We start from the raw sequence: 23,660 nt of genomic DNA on the forward strand, positions 1-23,660 counted from the left end.
ATAGTTGACAGTGAGCAGTCTGCAGGTGCATTTAGAAAATAGAATATCATGGAAAGTCCATTCAAAAAGTTAAACTTTCATAGATTCATTACACAAAGTGAAATATGTCAGGCCTTTTTTTGGATGATTGATTGATCATGGAATAAAAATCCAGTAGCTCAAAATATTTGAATATTGCATACAACCAATCAGAAATGTCGACCTTCTGAAAAGTATGTTTATTCTAGATTAATTTCACTTAATGTGTAATGAATCTAGAATATATTTAAGTTTCACTTTTTGAATTAAATTACAGAAAAAAGGAAATTTTCATTGATATTTCATTGTTATTTTGTTTTAGATAAACCGCGATATAGTTATAAGTACAAAGGGAATTTATTTGACCCACATTTGCAACGTCATCTGTCATCGATAATCAATTGTGTAAATATAGCCCGCAGTATGAACAAGACTATCACATAAATTATTATAATTTATATCATTTCATCTTAATCTAATTATAATTAAGTTAATTATAAATGGTTCAGGTTAAATAAATAAAAAATAAGAACTATTTAACTAAATGACAATGCAGTCTTTTATGTGGTACTTTAAAACAGGCTGATGAAAATGAAGCAGTACACAGAAGATCATGGAATAACTGTTAAACACCTTGATTTCAGATCGGAGTGACAGCTGACTGAACCAATCAGGCAACAGAATAAGTTTATCCTTTTAAACGTAAAAGATAAATCTCCATGGTAACTTATGTCCCTCCGCTTTTATGCAACCGGATCAAGGCTAACGCAGTTTTATGCAACAGGCCCTTGAGCTGTTCCAGAGCCATAAATATTATTGAATGCAGCTTTTTGTGTACATTAGCCTAGCCGCACAAAACCAGTGTTTATATGTCCACCTAGCATTGGGCTCTGTGTTCAAATTTATCACAGTATAACATAGGATGACAGAGCACTTTATCAGTAATGTCTATGTTTGTCCTCTGATAGTAATCACCTAATGGCAACGTGTCCACAAAGGGTAGCCTACTTAAAATTATAACGTGTCTACTAGTCATCCTAGTAAGGTTATTTATGAGCTCACTAGTTAACTTGTTACACACACACACACACACACACACACACACACACACACACACACACACACACACACACACACACACACACACACACACACACACACACACACACACACACACACACACACACACACACACACACACACACACACCTTTTCTTAATAAGAAAAATAAATACTATTTGTAAATCGATCTTAATGAATAAAAGGGTATATAAAAATATATGAAAAAATAAAAAGCTTATATCAACATAATATACTATTTATGCATAATACACACTAGACCCATTTGTAAAGAAAGAGGTTGACGCAGACCCATTACATAATAGCTTTTTTATTATGGTCAAAGATGCCTTACATACATGATATAAATGTGTCGGTTTTAAAATGGAAGTGCTTTTTTTATTGGGGAAATGAAACAAACTTTTCTTTTTAAAATAAATATACATCAAAAGTATTGAGAGAGTAAATATAAAATGCAGAGAGCCACTTTAAGCCAACTGTGTGTGTTTGTCCATCTAGCAGACAGCAGTAGAGTGCCCCCTAGTGGTCAAATGTAAGACTATACTTTTGGTATTGAGCTGTTTACCCCGTGAGGTGATCTGCAGCTTTAAGTGCTTCTGACAATTGATTCCCTCACTTCACTCCTAAACCAGGAACAGGATATTCATAGTAAACCATATTTTCCACTTTAAAAAAGGTACAGTCAGTGATTCTGGAGAACGCTTGTTGTCAAAATCCATTTGTCAAAAATCTGTGAATATCTCCTCACGGTCCGCTACCTGTCCGTACTGTGTGCACGATGAAAAAGATATCTGGTGTTTATAAACAGCCTAGGCTTTGTAAACGGGTATTCAAAGGTTGTTGTCTATTAACACCAGAAAGATAGCGGATTGCGAGGAGACATTCACTGATTTTGACAACAAGCATTCTCCAGAACCACTGACTCCACCTTTAAGTAGTAAGTGCTTCATTTTTGTGCATTTAAAGCTTTCCCTGATTCTCTTCATGACGACAGGATGTAAACACAGTGTGCAGATTGTACCCAGAGTTTTTTCATTGAACCAGATCTGCTTCCTAAAACAATACAACACTTTTGCAATGATGATGCTTTTTTTCACCTTTGCAGAGAGAGATCCCCATGCCATCCTCATGGAACTGCACTGTAAACTATTGTAGTAAAAAGGTAGCAACGTTCTTCAATGAATACGAACATTACAACATTTCGTTAGCCTCATAGCATAATTGCCTAAATCATATTTACTCTACTCTACTCTACATCTACTCTACTCTACATCTACTTTTCGTTAGCCTAATAGCATATTTGCCTAGGTCATATTTTAAGGTTATAGAGTAGGGTAAAGTAGATGTAGAATAGAGTAGATGTAGAGTAAAAGTAGAGTAGAGTAAATATGATTTAGGCAATTATGCTATGAGGCTAACGATTTGGTGATGTACAGGTATGTGAGGCAAAGGCAGCAGTACATCTTATGTATTCTATGGGCTTTAGGTTTGGTTACGAAATGAGGAAAAAGACGTTTGTAAGAATGGGGAGATTAAGGTTTCAAAGTGATTTGTTCCTGGGTTTAAAGGTGGAGTCAGTGATTCTGGAGAACGCTTGTTGTCAAAATCACTTTTTGTCAAAAATCAGTGAATATCTCCTCAGGATCCAGTGTTAATCCACAGCCTAGGCTCTGTACACGGGCATGTTGCTATCTACGGTAGGTTTACCTTTGTTTACATACCAATTTACAGAGTGTAGGCTGTGTATAAACATTGGATTTTTTTTCACAGCGCACACACAGTACGGCAAAGGTAGCAGATCGTGAGGAGATATTCACTAATTTTGACAAAAACAAGTGTTCTCCAGAATCACTGACTGCACCTTTAAGTCACATGTCCTGGTTTAGAAGGCGGTGCTCAGGTTCATCTCGTAGGCTTCATGCAGTTTCTGGACCAGCTCTCTCTTCTCCTCTTCAGGCAGGAAGCACGAGTTGGCAGACGCAATGTTCTACAACACACGACAAGGGAAATGAAGAATACGTTTGGTCAGCTTTCAAATGGACTGAGAGTTCATTATTTAATAGTTTCAGACCCCAGGAAGACTAGCTCTCACGCCGGTGTGTTGCTAATGGGGATCATAATAAACCAAATCAAATCAAATCAAATCAAATCAAATCAAATCAAATGTGAATAGTTCAGCAATTTGGGCTTATTTGCTTTCTTGCCAAGAGTTAGATGAGAGGATGCATTCCAACTCTTAGTTTGTTAGACTTTATTTGACACGGATATCAGTCACAAGTACATTGGATGAACCAGATGCATTGTCTTACGTTTATCATACATGCTATAGTTCTCTAAACAAGAGGCAATAACTGAAATGGAAAAATAATAGCATACAGAATTCCTATTTCAAAAACCGGGGAATATAGCTAGCCACTGCCTGGCAACCTCATGGTGGAAAAAAGTCAGTGCTCCCAGTCAAAGCAACTTAATTCAACATTAAACCATATGTTGGTTAAAAAAACATGCTTGTATACAGCACAGTTCTTCACACATTGTCTCAAATAAACTGTAATTATTATATAAAGATCTGGGACTTTTCAAATAGGCAGTGGAGCACTTCCTTTATATAAGCTTTTCTTTATATACATTACATTAGGTTTTACAAAGCAAATAAAACAGAACAAAACAGCCAGGCACCGTTACATCAATTTTAATACATGCTTTTTGTTCCTGCTTTTAATTAGCAGCCAAGGAAGTCATTGCCATGCACAAGGCATCTACGCCCCATGTTATCATATCACTCCATATGCAAATGCCCTCATCACCGGGAAACCACACAACTTTAATTATTCACAAATCAAATCAAATCAGTTTTATTTGTATAGCCCAATATCACAAATAGACATTTGCCTCAGTGGGCTTTACATCACATACAGTATGACACCTTCTGCCCTTGGACCCTTTACACCCTCACGCTCTTGATCTCACCAGTCGTTTGAACTCGTCCTCGGTGAATCCCATGTATTTCTGTGCGGTGCTGTAGTCCAGGTGGATGTCGGAGTTAAAGATCAACGGGTCGTCTGTGTTCAGAGAGTAGTTGGCCTTGTCCTTCCTGAACCTGTATGTAGGAGGTTAATCAAATCAAATCAAAATCAGTTTTATTCCTATAGCCCAATATCAAAAAATAGACATTTGACTCAGTGGGCTTTACATTCCATACAGTATGACACCCTGCCCTAAGACCCTTAGGCTTGGCTAAGAAAAAAAGGAAAGCCTCAACATTTATAGGCTCTCTAGTTATTTAGTTAGGTTGGTAATGAGGGGGCGTGGTTTCTCCCGTTATGACGTCACAAGGGGAGATAAAATCTGACTGGGGTTTTTGAACAAAGGTTTTCAGAAAGGTGGAGGTAAAGAAAAGGGAGAGGGTTGTTAAATAATGTTGAAAAACCATGAAAAAATTGTCAAAATGTGCAACTCAGTAGAGAAAACAAAACAAAGAAAGGATAAATGGCTCTTACAATCACTGTAAGAGTATCGTGCAAATTAAAAGGCAGCTCACGTGATGACGGGATGCTTGGTGAAGTCTGGGTCGCAGGCTCCGGTCAGCTTACTGGAGATAGGACAAACCTGCAATCACAACAGAACAGGTAGCACTGAGAAAGCTACCCTGCGTAACAAATCACATACAAATCACATACTACATAAATAAGCATACTGCAAAATACAATTGGATTTATTAGGGCATCAGGGTATTTCGGCATACTGCATTTGACATGAACGTATTGGGGCATCCTAAATCTCTTCCTGGCATACTTAATAGTAGAGAAGTATAGTGTGTATTGGAAAGAAGTCCCAGTCATCAGTGCAGTCTGTCCTCTTCCAGATGTTACACTTAAATGTCCACTAGAGGTCGGCATATCACTGTGTTCCTATTGGTAGGTGCTGTCATAATATGCATGTTAAAATTCACTAAATTTACATGACAAAACAATCTTATTATCTAACCAAAAGATGTGTGTGTAAAGACTGACCAGGAACAATATTTGTAATAGTTAACAGCCTCATATATGCAGAACTTAACAACCTTTTGTTTAGGAGCTTTTTTGATAAACATTGTGAACATTGTGGCTAGTTCCTTACCTCAAAGTGCATATTCTGAGCCAGCAGTTTCCTGTACAGTTCTTGGTCTTCCAGGGTTCTGTAACCGTGTCCCACTCGTTCAGCTTTCAGCACTTCTACAGCCTAAATATGAGACAGGGGTCACGGGGTGAACTCAAAACTCAAAGGGATTTAAAAAACAACCCAAAAAATGTCCTGGTCAGCAGAATATACAGTTAAGTCTATTTCTAGAGAGCACACTCCCACTACGCTTCGTGGCATAGCTGAAATGTCACTTTGAAGGATGGCTTCCCTGGAAAGCAGCCACTTATCATGGCAGTGAGGCATGCTGTGGCTCTACTCTAAAGAGCTCGAGACAGAGAAGCTACGAAAGGACATGAACAGGAGAAAATGATCACAGGAGATTAAGTTGTTGTGGTTGTTTTTTTCGTGGTGCCTGGGGAAGTTATTTTAAAAGCATAGCACTGCAAACTAGCAATTACTGTACACTGGAAAAACAGCAAAGCTACCCAAAGGTGAAATCTAGTTTGGTTAACCATAGCTACTTAGAAAAAGTAGTTCATACTGCTTTGCAGAACATGATTAAATTGACAATGTACTGTACATGTGATATGAAATTGTTACAAAATATAATACCAAAAAGTCACATGCCAGCAAGAAATCAGTTTATAGTTTATTGCAGAAACAAAAAAATGCCAATTTGTTCTTCACAGGTTCTACTTAAACCAAAAAAATATAATTTAAAGAATATTCGACTTTTTACAAGGGCTGAATTTCAGGGAATGTCACATTGTAAACACATCTGGATGTTCTATTGTATGGGGCTCACCAATGGCAAATGTACAATTAAAAATTATTTGTTCCTTTCCTTTTATGGCCCCAAAAATGTAAAATAATGAGAAAGAGAAAAGAGTTATGTAACTGCTATGCAATATGAATGCTGTTGAACTACAAGCAAGCTACTGCAAAATGAACTAGTTAAATAAGAGATCACTACACTCCAACACTGCATCTATACATGTATATTCTTACATGTCTGTGTGACTTAGACCCTGTTTCCACCTGGCATTAACATCTGACTTTTTGAATCTGGTTACAAGTGGACAGCTCTCAGTCCGTGTGTTCCCACTTGTATTTTCAAATGTGACTTCTCTGTCTACTTGTGATCGGATTCCATTTACCCGTGCTGTATTTAAATCAACACGTTCATCATTTCCGTTTGCATTGGTATTTTTAACCGGTGGGGTTCCTTATATTGTCAGACCCTCCCAATCTGCCCCTTGACCGAGCAAAGCCTTCAGCATGTCTACAACACCCATACAACCTGTTCTTGTTTCTTTTGGCCCCCTGCCCCCAATAGCTGCTTTACTCGTTTGTATTGTTGTGAGTGCGTGACTTCATTGTTTTGTTTAGTTGAAGCACATTGTGTACAGTTTAGCTCTCACATGTCAGGACCACCCCCTCCCCCCCCCCACCTCCCCTTCTCTCTCTAAAACGTCTCATGTTATTGTTGAACCGGCCGCTTACCTCCTTCACCACGGACGGCGGGCCCACCTCGCCTGCATGCACCGTTCTGTGGACCCCACTACGAAACGCTTCCTGTCAACACAATCAATCAGGGAACAACATCAACATCTGGTTTAGACATCTGCGATTCTGCAATATCGAATGCAATTCCCCTGTAACATTTTGACAACTTTTTGTACACACTTGGTTTGACTCAGAGGGAAGAAATGTTGCAGAAACATTGTTTGTTTCAAGCTCTGGTCCATTTTGAGATTTTTCTCTTTTTGCTTTCTTGCTTCAATAACACGTCTTCTTTCATAGAAGCACATTTAGGTGTTTCTTTTACTAAACCTTGTCTGTATATTTCTCCTATACAACCATCTTTAACGGCCATTATCTCAAAATGAGTTTTTTCTAATATTCTGTGACAGAGGTAAAAGACATCCCTCATCTAAATCAATCGAGCACTCTTAACCTGGACCATGAGGTGTGGCTTGTTTAATCTGTCTGTGTGTATCTACAGTACAGGTCATTAAGGTCTGAAGATATAACCCCCAATATAAGTCTGGACTCTGTGCTCTGCTTCTTGTTAATAATTGAAGCACATTCCCATTTCATACATCAATATCGATTCAGTTTTCAGATCATCTCTACACTGCGGACAGTAAAAAACATATTTCTGAAAAACTAGGCCATCTGCAAAATATACTGCAGTCTTTTAATATTGGAGTGTATTTATGAGGAACTGATCAAAAGCAGCTATAACTATAACAGTGATTTACAAGGAAAATGAAACAAAAAGTCATACAAACATGGAATTGTACTTCAAATCATATTACAACTTACATACACAGCTGAATACACTCATGCAAGCAAAATGAGTCAAATTTAATAATTTTATATTTTTTTGATAAAAACAGGAAACTATTCAGAAAGTATTGGACAGAAGTTATAGTATAGTATAGTATAGTAGCCTATAGTAGTCAATTATTATATAATCATTGGTCAAATCATTTGAATGGCATTGCGGCACTATTTATGTTTGATTGTATTTGATAGGTAACGAGCTAGTCCATAAAAAATAAGTCCAATAAATACTACACTTGTAAAACAGTCACACAATAGCCCTGTGTTAATAGGATTTTATGGCCCGTCTAACGAATTCTTATAAATAATTGACCAAATAACTTTTGACTACATGGTTGCATTTTAACTTAAGCCGGTGAAAGAATGAAAACTATTTTTGTGCAAACATACAACCCACACACTCTACTGAAAACCAACCCATATGTAAAGCCTTGTATATTTGTCAAGTCAGGTATGACGGACTGCCAGGCAACACACACACACACACACACACACACACACACACACACACACACACACACACACACACACACACACACACACACACACACACACACACACACACACACACACACACACACACACACACACACACACACACACACACACACACACACACACACACACACACAGCTGAATGATGTTCATTCACTATTACTACATGAACACAAATGCTCTTTGGAGGGCGCTGTCATTTTAAACAATATCTCTTAAAGTTCAGATAACTACTAACATGTAATTGTGTTAGTTGCAGGGTAAGGCTTGCCTGGTTAATAATCGTCAGGGCCTGTTTAAAACTATAAATGGCTAAAAACAAACCTCCAATGTATATTGACATACCAAAGCTAATAACCAATTAGAAAGTTAGATTTTTTATAATGAAAATTACCCTGATTTTCATGATTAAACTCAAAAGATGTATACAATATATGGGCTGAAATATTATAAGCTGTCCCCCATATAGTCATCTCCACCAATTCTGAATCCAAATGCAAGCGATTTTCAATTTCATGTACAGTAAGTCTTGGTCCACGTCCAGTGCTGTGGTGGATTAAATGATTAAACTTCCTTCCAAAGTTGATTACTTAATCTTGTATTCTCTGAATGAATCTATAAAATGCTGGCTAAAAACCAAATTGGATTTTTTTCTTGGACAAAACTCAGAGGTTTAGCAGTATTAGTTTTTACTTCCATACTGTTTTGGGAACAGACATTTAAAGGTAGAGTCAGTAATTCTGGAGAACGCTTGTTGTCAAAATCACTTTTTGTAAAAATCAGTGAATATCTCCTCATGATCCCCTACCTGTCTGTACTGTGTGTGTGTGCTGAAAACAAAATCAGTGTTAATACAAAACCTTGACTCTGTACACAGGCAGGTAGCTTCCTACCATGGGTCCCTTTTGTTTACATGCCAGTCTACAGAGCCTATAGGCTGTGTTTTAACACTGGATTTTATTTTCAGCGCACACACACAGTACGGACAGGTAGCGGATTGTGAGGAGATATTCACTGATTTTGGCAAAAAGTGATTTTGACACCAAGCGTTCTCCAGATTCACTGACTCCACCTTTTAGTTGTCGTCGGTTTGAGACTATTGGCCTACAGATCTATGTAAATATCTTAAACCACAACACCCAAGCTCAAACCTGACCAACAGGTTAGCATGCTGACTCTGTCCTTAGTGTTGTTGACATTATGATAATGAGTACTAGTCCATGGTAACAGTGGGAGTAAACCTATCCTGCAGGTTATAAAACAGCCACTGCCACATCCAAACAATCAGCATCTTCTTGGACTATTGGATGGACTCTGCGATAAAATTTAGTACAGATGCATACATCCTTCTGAGGTCTGAATAGGTCAGAAGTTAACGGATATTAATACAATTCATCCCGCAGGGGACTTGAATGTCTACACCACATTTCATGGCAATCCATCAAATAGTTGCTGAGATATTCTTTACAGATGTGAACCTTATGGTTGTCCAAGAGGATAAGTTGGGGGATAACCAAGTTAACCCTAAGTTACACACTATAGCTTTAAAATGACAAAACACTTCCATTGAAGCAGGATACAATCTGTTGTCTAGATGCTGTTGTTCTTCGTTACTACTATTATCGCTGTTGTTGCAATACAAGTTAGTCTAGTTAGTAGAATTAGCTCTGTGCCAGCGATGTGCGGCTTTGATTATATAAGTTTACAAAACAAAGACACACCTAAGATAAAAACTTTTTAATGAACTTGTATTATGTCGACGTTGCTTGACACACTCACCTCATAGGCGTCCCTGTGCTCTGGATTGGCCTCACAGTTCAGAGATTCGTCTCCAGCCAGATCAATGGCCACCACTCCTTCATGGCGGTATTTTTTACAAAGCTCCACCACGTCCTTGGACCAGCCTGGAGGATTTAAAACACACACAAACAGTATATGATTACACGGTTTGGTCCAGACAACTTTAAAGGTGGAGTCAGTGATTCTGGAGAACGCTTGTTGTCAAAATCACTTTGTCAAAATCGCTGAATATCTCCTTATGATCCGCTACCTGTCACTTGGCTACTGTGTGAACGAAGAAAAGAACTCCGGTGTTAGTACACAGCCTAGCTCTGTAAACAGGCATGTTGCAAGCTATGATGGGCCCCCTTTCTTTACATACCTTTTTTTAAACATACCAGTTTACAGAGCCGACGGTGAATATATTAACACTGGATTTATTTTCAGCAAACACAGTATGGATACGTAGTTAGGGGATCATGTGGAGATATTCACTGATTTTGACAAAAAGTGATTTTGACAACAAGCATTCTCCAGATACAAACACACACACAAGCAGATGATGTGTAGATGAAATGTAATGATGCGTTGTTAGCATCATGCTCCATCCATCTGCATCAATCTACAGCTATACTGTATGAATAGCACAAGAAAATGCTAACCATCATCATGCAGTAGTAACTATATTTGTGGGCTGAAAGTGACCATTACAGTGGTCTTAGGAATAACTTGACATGAAAAAGTTACACACTATAGCTTTAAAACTTTTTATTCTCATCAACTGTATAATCACAAAATCAGACATGTTAAGGAGGTCTGTCTAACACATCAAAACATGTTGTAATCACCCAGGGAGATAACAACATGTTTAGTGTGACGTGAAGCGTAAGATACAGACGGGCAGATGAGGACTGCACTTGGCTGCGGGGACACACAGGACACAGCTGCATGGCCGGGAGAGGATCAGATTGGCAACATAGTTATCGCCACATTCACACGGCTACTGCTCCAGTTACAGTCTATGATGTTACCACGGTTACTTTTACTGCCTCGGATTTTTGACCGTCCACAGTGAACGGCACAGCTGTTGTTATTGGCATTACTGCATTACCGCTACTACTGCAACCACCGATGATAATACTTATAACAGCACATGAGCTTATGATTAGTTTCAAGTATAAAAGATCAGCCTTTCATGAGCTGAGAAAAATAGTGCTGGCTTGTGAAAAAAGTTCAGACAATTCAGTGTTGTGTTTTTCTGCTAGTTGTGTATCTAGAGTTGACATCAGTCTGTTAGTAATCGGACGGAAATATCTCAACTACTACTGGATGGATAGCCAACAGGCCCCCATCAGTGCCAGGCAGCTTCCTATGCAACCATATAGGCATAGAGGCCAAGATTGGTATTACAATACATGATTTTCTGACTGTAACTGTTAGAGCTGAATTCATTGTTCATTTAGTCTTCCATCTCATTATATTCTTGCTCTTTTTTTTGTATTTTATAAACTTTATAGATACATTTTATCGTATTTTTCATCCTATTCTATTTCTATTTTCTCTGTTCATCATATTTTATCCTTGTTATTGTGATTATTGTGTATGCTCGTCGTCACTGTAAATGAGGGAAACCTCAGGTCTTTTTCAAGTGAAAATAAAGGTGATTGAATTGAATTGAATTGCTGTCCCTTTACTCAGAAGTTGAATCCCGCCATTCACTACAATGTAAACCGGGAAGAGGATTCTGTCTCAGGAAAGGCTCATAATAATATAAACGTCTAGAAAATATATTTTTTCAAACGCCACCAAAACATTTTTGTTTTGGTGCAAGAAAAGAAGTCTCCTTCTCGTGCAAATAAAAAGCTTTTCGTCAAGAACGAAACATACACGTAAGTCCACTGGCAATAGATACTCACTCTTGATTGGATGGATTATTTTGTTAAAAAACTAGGCACATTTTTTCTCAACACATAAAAATACTCAGACATTTTAGATAAATGGTTATTACTGGATAACGGCTAAGTCTTTATATGGAGTGCATTGTGTGTTTCTGCTTATTATATAATACGAAAAACTTAGAGGGGAAAAAAAGACAGCAGGCAGACAGTACGTAAACAGGAACCTTATAAGGAACCTTATCTCACAGGCTTGTTTTGGGCAGACGGGAGCATGAACAGTTCATTACTTGGCATGTGGCGCATGCAGCATAGAATGGACCTGGCTTTGATACTGAAGGCCTTCTCCCCCTCACTCAGGCCCTCGTTCACCAGATGCACCACATCGTCTGGAGTCACGTCGCCTCTGCGGGGAGAAGGAGAGGAAAACAATACAATGAGCTACAGTTAAAGGTGCAGTCAGTGATTCTGGAGAATGCTTGTTGTCAGAATCACTTTTGGGGTAAAATCTGTGAATATCTCATCACGATCTGTTACCCGTCTTTACTGTTTGTGCACTTAAAGAAAATCCAGTGTTAATACTCAGCCAAGGCTCTGTAAACGGGCATGTTGCTAGCTTTGGTGGGCCCCCGTGTTTACATACCAGTTTACAGAGCCTAGGCTGTGTATTTACACAGGATTTTCAGCACACAGACAATACATACAGGTTGCGGATCGTCAGGAGACAACAAGTGTTCTCCAGAATCACTGACTCCACCTTTAATACAGTATATCCCTACCTAAATATCACAACAACACAGGTTTCACCGAAGCTTGCAGCTAGTCAAATGAAGACTTACTCTTTCTGGTCCCAGGGAATGGGCTCCACTTTAGCGTTTGCCAGAAAGTGCGGGCTGTACCTGACCTCCACATAGATCACTCCCTCTTTGGCTTTGTCCTCGACAAACTCGTAGGCTATCCGCTTTATGGCCTCTCTGTCTCCCCTGGAATCAAGCAAAGAAAAACCAAAAAATATGAATGATAAATGGCCCATTTGGTTTAGATAATTTCTTATCTCAGTGCTCCAAGAAAGCCATTAGTTGCAGACAGTCAATCCATTATCTATAACTATGGTGCTTTCAAAATGAGATACACGTATAGGCATTTATACATGGTAACCCATTTAAAAATGTATCAGTTTCATTTAAACACTTTTCGATTAATTCAAATCCTAAAATTCAGCAAACACAACGCATGATAACAGACACAGCTGACACTTCTGAGGAAGACTGCATCAAGTTTAGCAGTTGAAACATCTCAAGGTTCAAAAAGGTGATACTAGTCTGTATACAAGAATATTAAAGTTAACTTTACATACATCTATGTGCAGTATATATTGATAGTAATGGTTGACTCTTTTTCGACCACTGCCAGCTGTTTCATATTACTTGTTTAAAATTATTTTCCACATACACTTTAGGATTTAGAGGAATAGAGGAAGAGATATGTGAAGGCAGGAAATGGGAAGGGTTGATAATTTATTTCCTTTTTGCTGAAAGGAAGGTTAGAGAGGGGAAACTCTTTACAATGATTTATACTGTTGGATTAAATATGTTATTTCAGAACTTCCCTTCTGAGAAATACTGTAAATCTCATCTAAAAGTCTCACGCATAAGGGTTTTTTTGGCCATAAAGATCCAGGGCTGTATTTTTCTCATCAAAATAAATCTGTAGAATCGATATGCAGCTCCGGAAAAAATTAAGAGACCAGTCTGGATTTTTCTTAAATCTTCATCTCTACATTACTTATTGGAAATGCTCTAAATGACAACATTTTTATTGCAAATGTTGTAGAAATGTTGTCAGTAGTTTATATTATAAAATCAAAATGTTCATTCTACTCAAATATATACCTATAACTAGTAAAACAAGAGACACTGAATATTTGGATTGGTCTCTTAATTTTCGTCCAGAGCTGTATGTTCATACAGTCTCTCCCCAAGCTTGTGATTATCTCATGTAACACTGCAAAACGTGTCTCTCTGTCCTGCCCATATGGTCTAGTCCTGTTAGACAATACAGAGCAGTGTTGTGAAAATATTAGTAGAATCAGGGCTCCAACTCTTTTTCCGGCCCCCATTATGTGACAAACAACAACAACACACAGCTTCCAGCATTTATTCTCATGCATGCTCAACACACAGGTCAGAATGCCTGTTGTTCCATAACACACACACTAACACAGGCAGCCAGGCAGACACACACACACACCCCACCATCACCACCAACCCCATGCAACAGTTCAGTGTGACCTCAACTCAGCTAGCAACTTCCCTATGTGGTTACACAAACCTTTGGCTCCAGCCCATCATGAATGCAACACACACACACACACACACACACACACACACACACACACACACACACACACACACACACACACACACACACACACACACACACACACACACACACACACACACACACACACACACACACACACACACACACACACACACACACACACACACACACACACACACACACACTTATATAACAGTTCAGTATGACCCTCAACCTAACTAGCAACTTCCCTTATATGTTGTGGCTTTTCAAGTGCCCCGATACAGAAGGGTCCATTCAGCAAGACCTACAGGCCGCCATTATTGAAAGCTTTCACGGTTGTTGAGTATTTGAAAGACTGTATTTGGGCTTTTCTTTAACAGCTCAGCCCCCCTTACTGGTGCAGGACTAAATATATATAAGACAGAGTGACACCGGAAAAGGGTCCCAGAAAAAAATACTTCACTCTCCTCTTAGTTTGGTTGCCAAGGTGACATTAGAATCTTTATAGTGATGATTTCCTGTTCTGATTCGGAAGCCAAGACCCCAACCCCCCTTTCTCTACAGTGACATTGCATAACCCTTCTGCTGTGGCTAACATCCTACTGCCATCAATCACACTATACTACACACACTGTTTTTAAAAAGGACTTTGACACTTTGTTTTACCCTATAACGCCTCATTGTTACTGTATTATGCACCAAATTAATCATTTATTTCCCCACATTTTTCATGCGTTATTTCATAGGACAGTGTGCAAACGGTCCAAGCCAGAAACAAGGACTTGGCCTTCATGGTATACAGGCTAAATGACCAGTGAAATTGTCTTCAAAATGTATGCATCAAATATGATACAACAGCTGGCGTTTAAATAATATATCTGAAAATCATTATAATGGCCATATTGTGTTACATTTTATGATGCGATCTGCATTGTGCCATACCAGAATGCCAAATACACTGTTTAATTAGATTCATTTAAGACTTAATATCATCCATTTTAGAGAGGAAATTGAGATATTTACTTTTTTAATGCAAACAAGTATAGTTTGAAATATAAGGTCATAAAAAAGGTTAAATAAAGAACCAAATCAGCTGATATGTTCCAAATACAGTCAACAATACTTGTTTTTGTTTCTTAAAATATACTGTACATGTTGTTCATGTGATACACTTTTAAAGTAAAAATAGAACAATAGTGTTCTGTTAATGCAAGCTCACAAGACTGTAGACCTGCAATCAATGCTTTGTATACTGTAGAAGCAGCACATGAACAGCATATGAAGTGCCTCGGGGACTTTGATCCCTGCACAAGAACATGAGGTGCAGCCGTCGGTGATCACGCATGGATTTTAAACGTTCTGTCCAGGTTTTTTTCTTGGAAACATTTCTTGGGCGCGTCATACTGAGAAATACAGAGAGAGTTTCCTAGAGCTGATAGGCTTGATCAACTTTGTGTCAACTCATTTGGCGATGGCTTGAATGTACCCAACATTAATTTATATGAAAAAGTAACGCTTCATAGCTTTAAATGGAAGGCAACTTAGATGTAAAGTATGTCATTTGAATTCAATTAAATTTGATGTTGGATATACTTTGGACAATATTTTTTTTTTTGTATTTTGTCAATGGACTTTTCAATTTTAATATATGTATTTTTACAGCAAATGATTGGATGTCTTCGATTTCAAAGGGTAACCTTGTGTAACATAATTGCCTTCGTGTGATAACAATCTGCATGACTCTAGACTATGACCCTCATTCTAGGTAATAGCAACAATAGTAACATTCTTGTGACATTAATGAGGTTAACCCTGAATCCCAATCACTCTCACCTTGCTCTTTGCACAGCATGAAAACACCTTTGAAAAATTATGAAACGAGAATCAGCGACGGCAACATGAAAAAGCACTTACGCAACCACGTGCATGTACTCTGCAAACTTGCCCAGGAAGGTGGTGAGGGTGCCGGGCTTTTCCACGATAATAATCTGTGTCATCTCCTCCACCGTGGTCGCTGGCAGAGAGATGCCGCGTCGCCTGGAAGAAAGAGAGGGAAGAAAGAGAATGGACAGTTTAAGGACAGTGTGGACATTGAAATGTGAACTTTGTTTCATTTTGAACCCAAAATGTATGAATGGAGTTCACCTAATTTGCTGTTTTCATAAAAAGAAAATTTTAACAGATATTTGTTGTGTGTGTGATATATTATGTCACATTAAGGGTATAGCGGCTAAACAAATAGATCATTTAATGTAGCTAAACCAATTTCTCTCTTTACTTTCTAGCCTATACATTTTTATTTGCTTGTTTTATTGTCCTTCAAATGCATTTCTTAAATAACAATTTCTCTGCCTGCTTTTGCTTTTTGTTTTTGTTATGGCAATTTTATATCTTATTATTTGATGTATTTGTATGCCCCCTGTAAGCACTTTGAATTGCCTTGTGTCTGAATTGTGCTATAGAAATAAACTTGTCTCACCTTGCCTTTTAAAAAGTCTCATAACAATAAACAAATACAGTTTTTTTTTCAACATAACCACATTACCCTAGCAGTTGATGCTCTTATCAAACTGCACATGTGTATCTGAAACAAACACAACACACTCTCTATCTAAAGTCAATATTGAAGAATGTAATGTATCAAGAGTAAACTGACTTACTTGGCAACGTCAATAATGGTCTGCACCCTGATGGCTCCATCCAGGTGCACGTGTAGCTCAACCTGGGGATGAAATTAAACATGATTAATAATTTATCTTACTTTTTTTTCTACATTTTCAATCGATTGTAGATGTTGCCATATACAGTATCTGAGTCTGTAGATTAGAATAGAAATTAAAAATAGATAAAGGTTCAAATTTGTGATTTGTGTTTCTACTAGAAACCGTCTTGATAACCTTTATTTTGACAGGGGAACACCATGGTTTATGAATGGCTTTCCTGGTGTAGTGTCCAAAAATATATACTTTTATTTCTCACAGTGCCATTACTAAATCTCCCCTTTTCAGACTCTGAAACGCTCCGTTTTAGACCCTGTTTCCTTAAGCTACGCCTTCCAGAAAGCCCAGACTGCTCTGATTGACCTTGATTCTAACTGCCGGTTATCTGAGGGTTTGTTATCACAGGTGGAGGTAGTATTAAGCATGGTTGGTAATGGAGGGCGGGGGGGGGGGGGGGTCGTTTTTTGTCATAGACTTCAGGATTCTCCAGACACACCAGGGACCGATATTAATGTGGAAAAAACATGAAAAGGTCAATTTTGCATAATCTGTGACCTTTTAAAAACAAGATCTCAGCGGTAGGGAGAGGGAGCAATGTTGGCGGTGGTGGTGTTGAAGTTCAATGCTTTGGCTCCAGCCCATCATGAATGCAACACACACACACACACACACACACACACACACACACACACACACACACACACACACACACACACACACACACACACACACACACACACACACACACACACACACACACACACACACACACACACACACACACACACACACACACACACACACACACACACACACACACACTGAAAAGGCCATGGCTGCCATAGGAGGGTCACAGAAGAGTAACTGCTCAAGCTGTCCTTACAGCGCTGACTGATGTGATTTATTTCCAGCAGATGACACAGATAAATCTTAATTTATCCTTCAACAACTCCAGCATACAGCGATCATCAGTCAGCACTTGGATTAGAATTAAAATGTCTCGACGAAATACTGTTAATCCTTATTACTGGTGGGGGGTGATGGGTATTTATCATTAATAATTGATAGGATGAATATACTGTATATAGGGCTTTTCTAGACACTCAAAGATGCCTAATGATGAAGAAGAAAATAAGCACGGTTAAATAAATCAGCCCTGAACTAAAGCCCCTGCACTTTCAGAAAACAAAGTACATTGTAAGTACCCTCTAATGTACAACTGAGTGTCGATAGTTAGCCTGCTATCGGTGTATGAATGTGTGAGTGAATGGCAATGTGTAAATGGGAACAGGTCTCCCTTGAAAAAGAGTCTCAGGTCTCAATGGGATTAATGTATACATAAAGGTTAAAAACAACTGTGAGGCCTATCCTTGACGAGATATTGCGATATGATTTGCGATATTAGAGGGAATAATGTTTTTATGATCAAATCTGATTCTCATAGAAGAACATTAAAATGGTTGTGTGATTTTTTCGTGGGAAGTTTTATTTCTATTCAAGTGTTAACATGTACTGAATGGCAATAAATGAACCTTGAATATGCAGTGGACATTTCTCAAGACTAAAAGCCAAGTTGCCATGGGAATGAAAGAGGTTTGTCAAACTCTGGAGAACTAAATGTAAAAGCACAAATCAAATCATCAGCCAAACATTATAAAATCTGTTGTTTCAATTTCTGAAATCATTTCATAACATAATAACAAATAGTATTTTGAGAAAGACCAGAGAACATTAGACTCAGGGGCCTTAACATCTGTTTTGAGAATACATTATGACATTTTGAAAAGGTCAAAACACTCTGAGGGGACTTCATGTGAAAATGCGCCATGTCATGTCACAATCCTCAAGATGTGGATTTCATTCATAAAGGAAGGAATTACATCAGCCAGCAACTTCCAATACAACAGATATTTCTGGTGTTTATAAACAGCTTATACAGACAATGAATCGAATTGTCAATCAATAAAGAATTGATCACTGCATTCTTTGATAATCAATGAAGACATTTTTCAAGCAAGAACCTTTAAACATTCTGTGCTTCCAAATCCACAATGGTCAATATCGCATTATATTTTAACAATTATATCTTAAGACACCGCCTTGGAATTTGAACAAATGTCTTGGAATTTGGTTTGTTTGCATAGAATTATTGATCAATCAAGACAATAACCTTGTTAATTGATAACGAAAATAATCGTTAGTTGCAGCCTTATTATGACTAGAGCTGCAACGATTAATCGATTTATCGATTATTAAAATAATCGCCAACTATTTTGATAATCGATTAATCGCTTCGAGTAATTTTTTAATAAAAAATTTCCAAATTCTCTGATTTCAACTTCTCAAATGTGAATATGTTAGGTTTCTTTAATCCTATTATGACAGTAAACTGAAATATCTGTGTGTTTTGGACATACAAACACATTTGAGGAGGTCAACATGGGCTTTGGAAAATTTATGAAAATTTTTCACCATTTTGTGACATTTTACAGGCCAAAACACTAATCGATTAATAATCGATTAATCAAGAAAATAATCGATTATCAAAATAATCGTTAGTTGCAGCCCTAATTATGACCGACTTTTTCCTTATCATTATACTATTTTTCTAGAAAGTTAAAAGCCTGTTCCCGTTATACAGCTGTGTCCAAGGAGAGAGAGAGTTGAGATCAGATGTTTATAACAAAAAAAGTGACGTGTTGCATGGAAACCGTTTGAGTTTTGTCTGTTTTGTTTACAGACAGCTGGATAACCCATCTTCATGTTCAGGAAATCCTGAGTCTATTCTGTCAGCATGCACAGCGCTTCCTGCAGTATGTTGTGGTGAGTTATATTAATTAGTGGTTAAATTAGTACTATTTAGAATCTGAAATGCATCAAGTCAAAGTCAAAGTTTTTTATTCTCAGTTCTGATGCAAGACATACAACAGAATCAAAATGGCGTTTATCTCTGACCCAGGAATGAACCCCCATCAATCAACTTACTGAAAAAGTACAGTCAGTACAGAGCAAAAAAAAAAAACTGTCCGTTTTACTAGATACTTGGCTGGTGATCGACCCTCAAGATACTGTTACACTGTCCTAGATACTGTCCGGGCGTTCCCTCATTCGAGTTTCTCAATTCTGCTTTTCTCTGTTTCAGATCACTGTAAACTTTGCGATTTCTTTGGTTTTGGCTTTAGGTTTTTTTTTTTCTTTCAGCGCGAACACACTACAGACAGGTGGCGGATCCTGAGGAGATATTCAATGATTTTGGACAACACACATTCTCCAGTATATGGACTCCTCCTTTAATTGAGAAACATAAACAGGAGATTAGTCAATAATGAAAATGCCAAATACCAACTCCACTTACTACCTGAGAACACATTGTAATAACCCTGTAGCTACTTTACAATCAACCAGTGAATGTTTCTGCTACAGACTCTGCAAGTGGTACCCATACAAATTCATATTTAATGAGATTAGCTGGCAGTCCCTAAATCCCCAGAGGGCTCTCCTCTTACAATTCAATCCCACACACACACACACACACACACACACACACACACACACACACACACACACACACACACACACACACACACACACACACACACACACACACACACACACACACACACACACACACACACACACACACACACACACACACACACACACACACACACACACAGTCGTAACAGGGCCCACATCTCACTCTCTCTCTCTGTGACTAAGAGACTTTCCACTTCTATGTCAATAAACCAATCATTTCCTGTCTCCTTATCAGTCCGCTACTGGGCAAACCAGGTGCACTCTCATTCACTCACTCACTCCAAAGGGCACTACAGTGAGTAATACATATTTCACATGTGCATGCCGGATGTGTACGTCAAACTATATGACTAGAAGGTACATGTTAACCTTAAAGGCTTATGTTGTGTAACCAGTTATCTCTACCAGCCAATAAAAAACTGCCATAATGCATAATAAAAAATAATATTGCAAAAAAATTGTGTTTTCCTCATTTCTATTGCAGTGTTGGGCTCAGTCACTTATTTAAAACTGAAAAGTGAAACTAGCATGAAATAAAGTAGACTTACACTTATTACTGTAAAGAATCTCAGGGGCAAAATAGCCAGGAGTATTTCTATACTGTGGAAAGCACAACATTTTTTCAATCAAAAGGCTTTACTATTATACTGGAGTTTGGTTTCCCCACATCTGCATTACTGTGCCGAGGTGTGGGGAAACACTTACAAAGGTAAATTGCACCCCTTGGAGATTCTTAAAAAAAAAGCAATAAGAATTATATACCAAGCCAATTACAGGGCACACACTAATAACTTCTTTATTGAAGGTAGAATTCTCAAATTACGTGATGTGGTAAATTACCACACCGTACAAATTATTTACAAGGCTTCAAAAAAAGCCTTCCTGTCAGTTTACAAGTAATGTTTGAAGAAAGAGGAGTTTCACATGATTTAAGAAGAAAAGGAAAATTCACTGAGGCAAATATACGGACCACACTTAGATCCTTTTCGATTTCTGTAAAGGGTATTAAGCTGTGGAATGAACTTGATGAAGATGTCAAAGGGAGTTGCAGTTTGCGCAATTTCAAAACAAATTATGTTTCAAAAATTATTGAAAATTACAGACTAATAAGCTGAGCACAATGTGAATGTCACTATCATAACAATATTGTAACGAATAATAGAGGCCAGCAGACAGACTTGTATGTTTTTGAATACTTTTGCAGATGTGTTTAGACTACCAGATAAGAAATTGAACAGGCCACATACAAGGCCACTTCACACTTTGCATTGTCACAGACAAACTGAACTGAGAACTGCTAAGTTGGTCTCTAAATGCCATTGACCGCGTGTTTTCAACACGCGTCTGTTTCTGTTTGTTTTATTTTTTATTTTTATAATTTTCTGAAACAATAACTGTGTATCTGTGTATCTAAATCCGAATCTGATGAAAATGGGGGCGGGACCTGATAAGACTTTGGCTTCTTCCGTCACCCTTCGGACAACACAAAGTAAGATGTATGAATATATGAAAGAGAAAATTGTGTATTGGTGGAATTGTCCGAAAGAATAATAAATAAATAAATAAGATTATTAAAGCTGGAAGCAGGTTCAGAAATCCTCCTATTTTATGCATATAGTATTTAACCTTTATTTTTACTTTTTTTTTCTAATGCAAAAATGGTGTGTATGGAGTCCTGTAAAACTACTGTATACTCATTCATTCATTTCCATTCATCGTTTGTTATGTCTGGTCTAAAGCCGGCTCGTCACATGTCAAACTGACAGCACTACAAAAAGTTCTTCCTTGTTTAAAAACGTGGATCATCAAACACATAGCCACACACACAGAACCACAGCGTTGAGTAAGGCCTACATATATTAAATTTCCTCTTTCATATTTTTAACCAGTCCACTTCTCTCATTATTTTTGTCACGGGGACTCAAGAGGGACAATACTCATGCAGACACCGTTTGCGCATTCATAACCATGACGCGCGTAAAACCAGGTAAAAAATAAAAAAATAAATCGCGCGCTCGTCAATATTTCCCCGTTTGAATGACGATATTTAACACTACAGTGCGGCTTTTATAACGTACCTTGGGCTTGTTGAATACCACTTCTTGCTCGGCCATCGTATATAGCGTGAGTCTGCCGGTGAGTGTGAGTTTGCTGCTGGTGCACAGAGCGCGGATGAATGGAGAGCCAAAGCCTATCGCAGCTCGTCTGGCTATTATATGCATGACTCAGGCCACGGACACGCCTTTTGTACAGCTAACGGCAACAGAAAAGAAAAAATTATCACTGTCCAATACACCGTGAGGCTGTATAGTCCTATGGAGACAACACTGAAGGCTTCACTATTAACATTAAGACATGGACACTTCTGTGGCTATGGGTAGAGGGATTATCGGCCCGGTCGGTAGGTTATGTCAACAGCTTTGCACCCATGTGATGAGAGCTTTACCCAGCTAATTAATGATGTTAAGGGGATTGTTAGGGAACAAAGACAATTGTAGTATTACTGTCAAGAAGTTTGCATGTACAGTAAGCTTTTATTTAAAAGGTGGAGTCAGTGATTCTGGGGAATGCTTGTTGTTGTCCAAATCACTTTGTCAAAATAAGTGGTCTCTTCAAGATCCTCTACCTGTCACTACTGTGTAAATACACAGCCTAGGCTCTGTAAAAGGGCGTGTTGCTATCTACAGTGGGCGGCACGGGCACTGGTTGTTTATATAACCGTTTACAGAGCCTTGTAGAGCTTTGTATGAACATTGGATTAGAGGTTATGGATTGTGAGATATTCACTGATTTTGACAAAAATTTACTTTAACCACAAGCGTTCTCCAGAATAGCTGACTCCACCTTTAAAGAATAACAGTCTTCCTATGTTGACTGTGGGGAAGGTTTTAGTAGGTAGAGATACGTTCACTACAATGTCATCCCTTATTACCCATAAGGCTTTGAATAACCTATGGATTTAGTGTGTCTTCTGAATAGCACTACACCTCCTCCTGACAGGCAAAACATAGTCAATATCAATAAATCAATCCACCTTTATTTAAGGAGACTGCAAGCGAAGGCCAACCAACCTTGCTATACAGGATTACTTTTGTTTTGACCACAACAGTTAAACATTGTTCAATTGTTTCTGCATAAGATGCAAGTGTAACAGGGAGTTTGACCTCTTGACCTCAACCATGAGTATGGAGCTGCAACGATTATTCAATAAATCAATTAGTTGCTGAATATAAAATAAATCAACATCCATTTAGATAAGCGATAAAGTAACATTCCTATAACATACTGTACATGTCTTTGCCTCTGAAAGACTTCTTCACAAGCAAGAGCAAGATTT

The 23,660-nt window shown here is 38.1% G+C and overlaps 1 protein-coding gene across 1 annotated transcript; it reads right to left on the reverse strand.

Moving 5' to 3' along the window:
- Window positions 1–1,421: 1,421 nt before the first annotated feature.
- On the reverse strand, window positions 1,422–22,545 carry ada (adenosine deaminase; the record flags this gene model as incomplete). Its single annotated transcript, XM_080030278.1, has 11 exons — window positions 1,422–3,085; window positions 4,069–4,198; window positions 4,640–4,707; window positions 5,221–5,322; window positions 6,727–6,798; window positions 9,847–9,971; window positions 12,032–12,147; window positions 12,581–12,724; window positions 15,981–16,103; window positions 16,727–16,788; window positions 22,402–22,545. The coding sequence occupies 11 exons, from the start codon at window positions 22,543–22,545 to the stop codon at window positions 2,981–2,983; spliced, it is 1,191 nt and encodes a 396-aa protein (XP_079886404.1). The 3' UTR covers window positions 1,422–2,980.
- Window positions 22,546–23,660: the final 1,115 nt, after the last annotated feature.

The sequence above is a fragment of the Ammodytes marinus genome (assembly GCF_949987685.1).
Source record: "Ammodytes marinus genome assembly, chromosome: 7".
NCBI classification, from domain to species: Eukaryota; Metazoa; Chordata; class Actinopteri; order Uranoscopiformes; family Ammodytidae; genus Ammodytes; species Ammodytes marinus.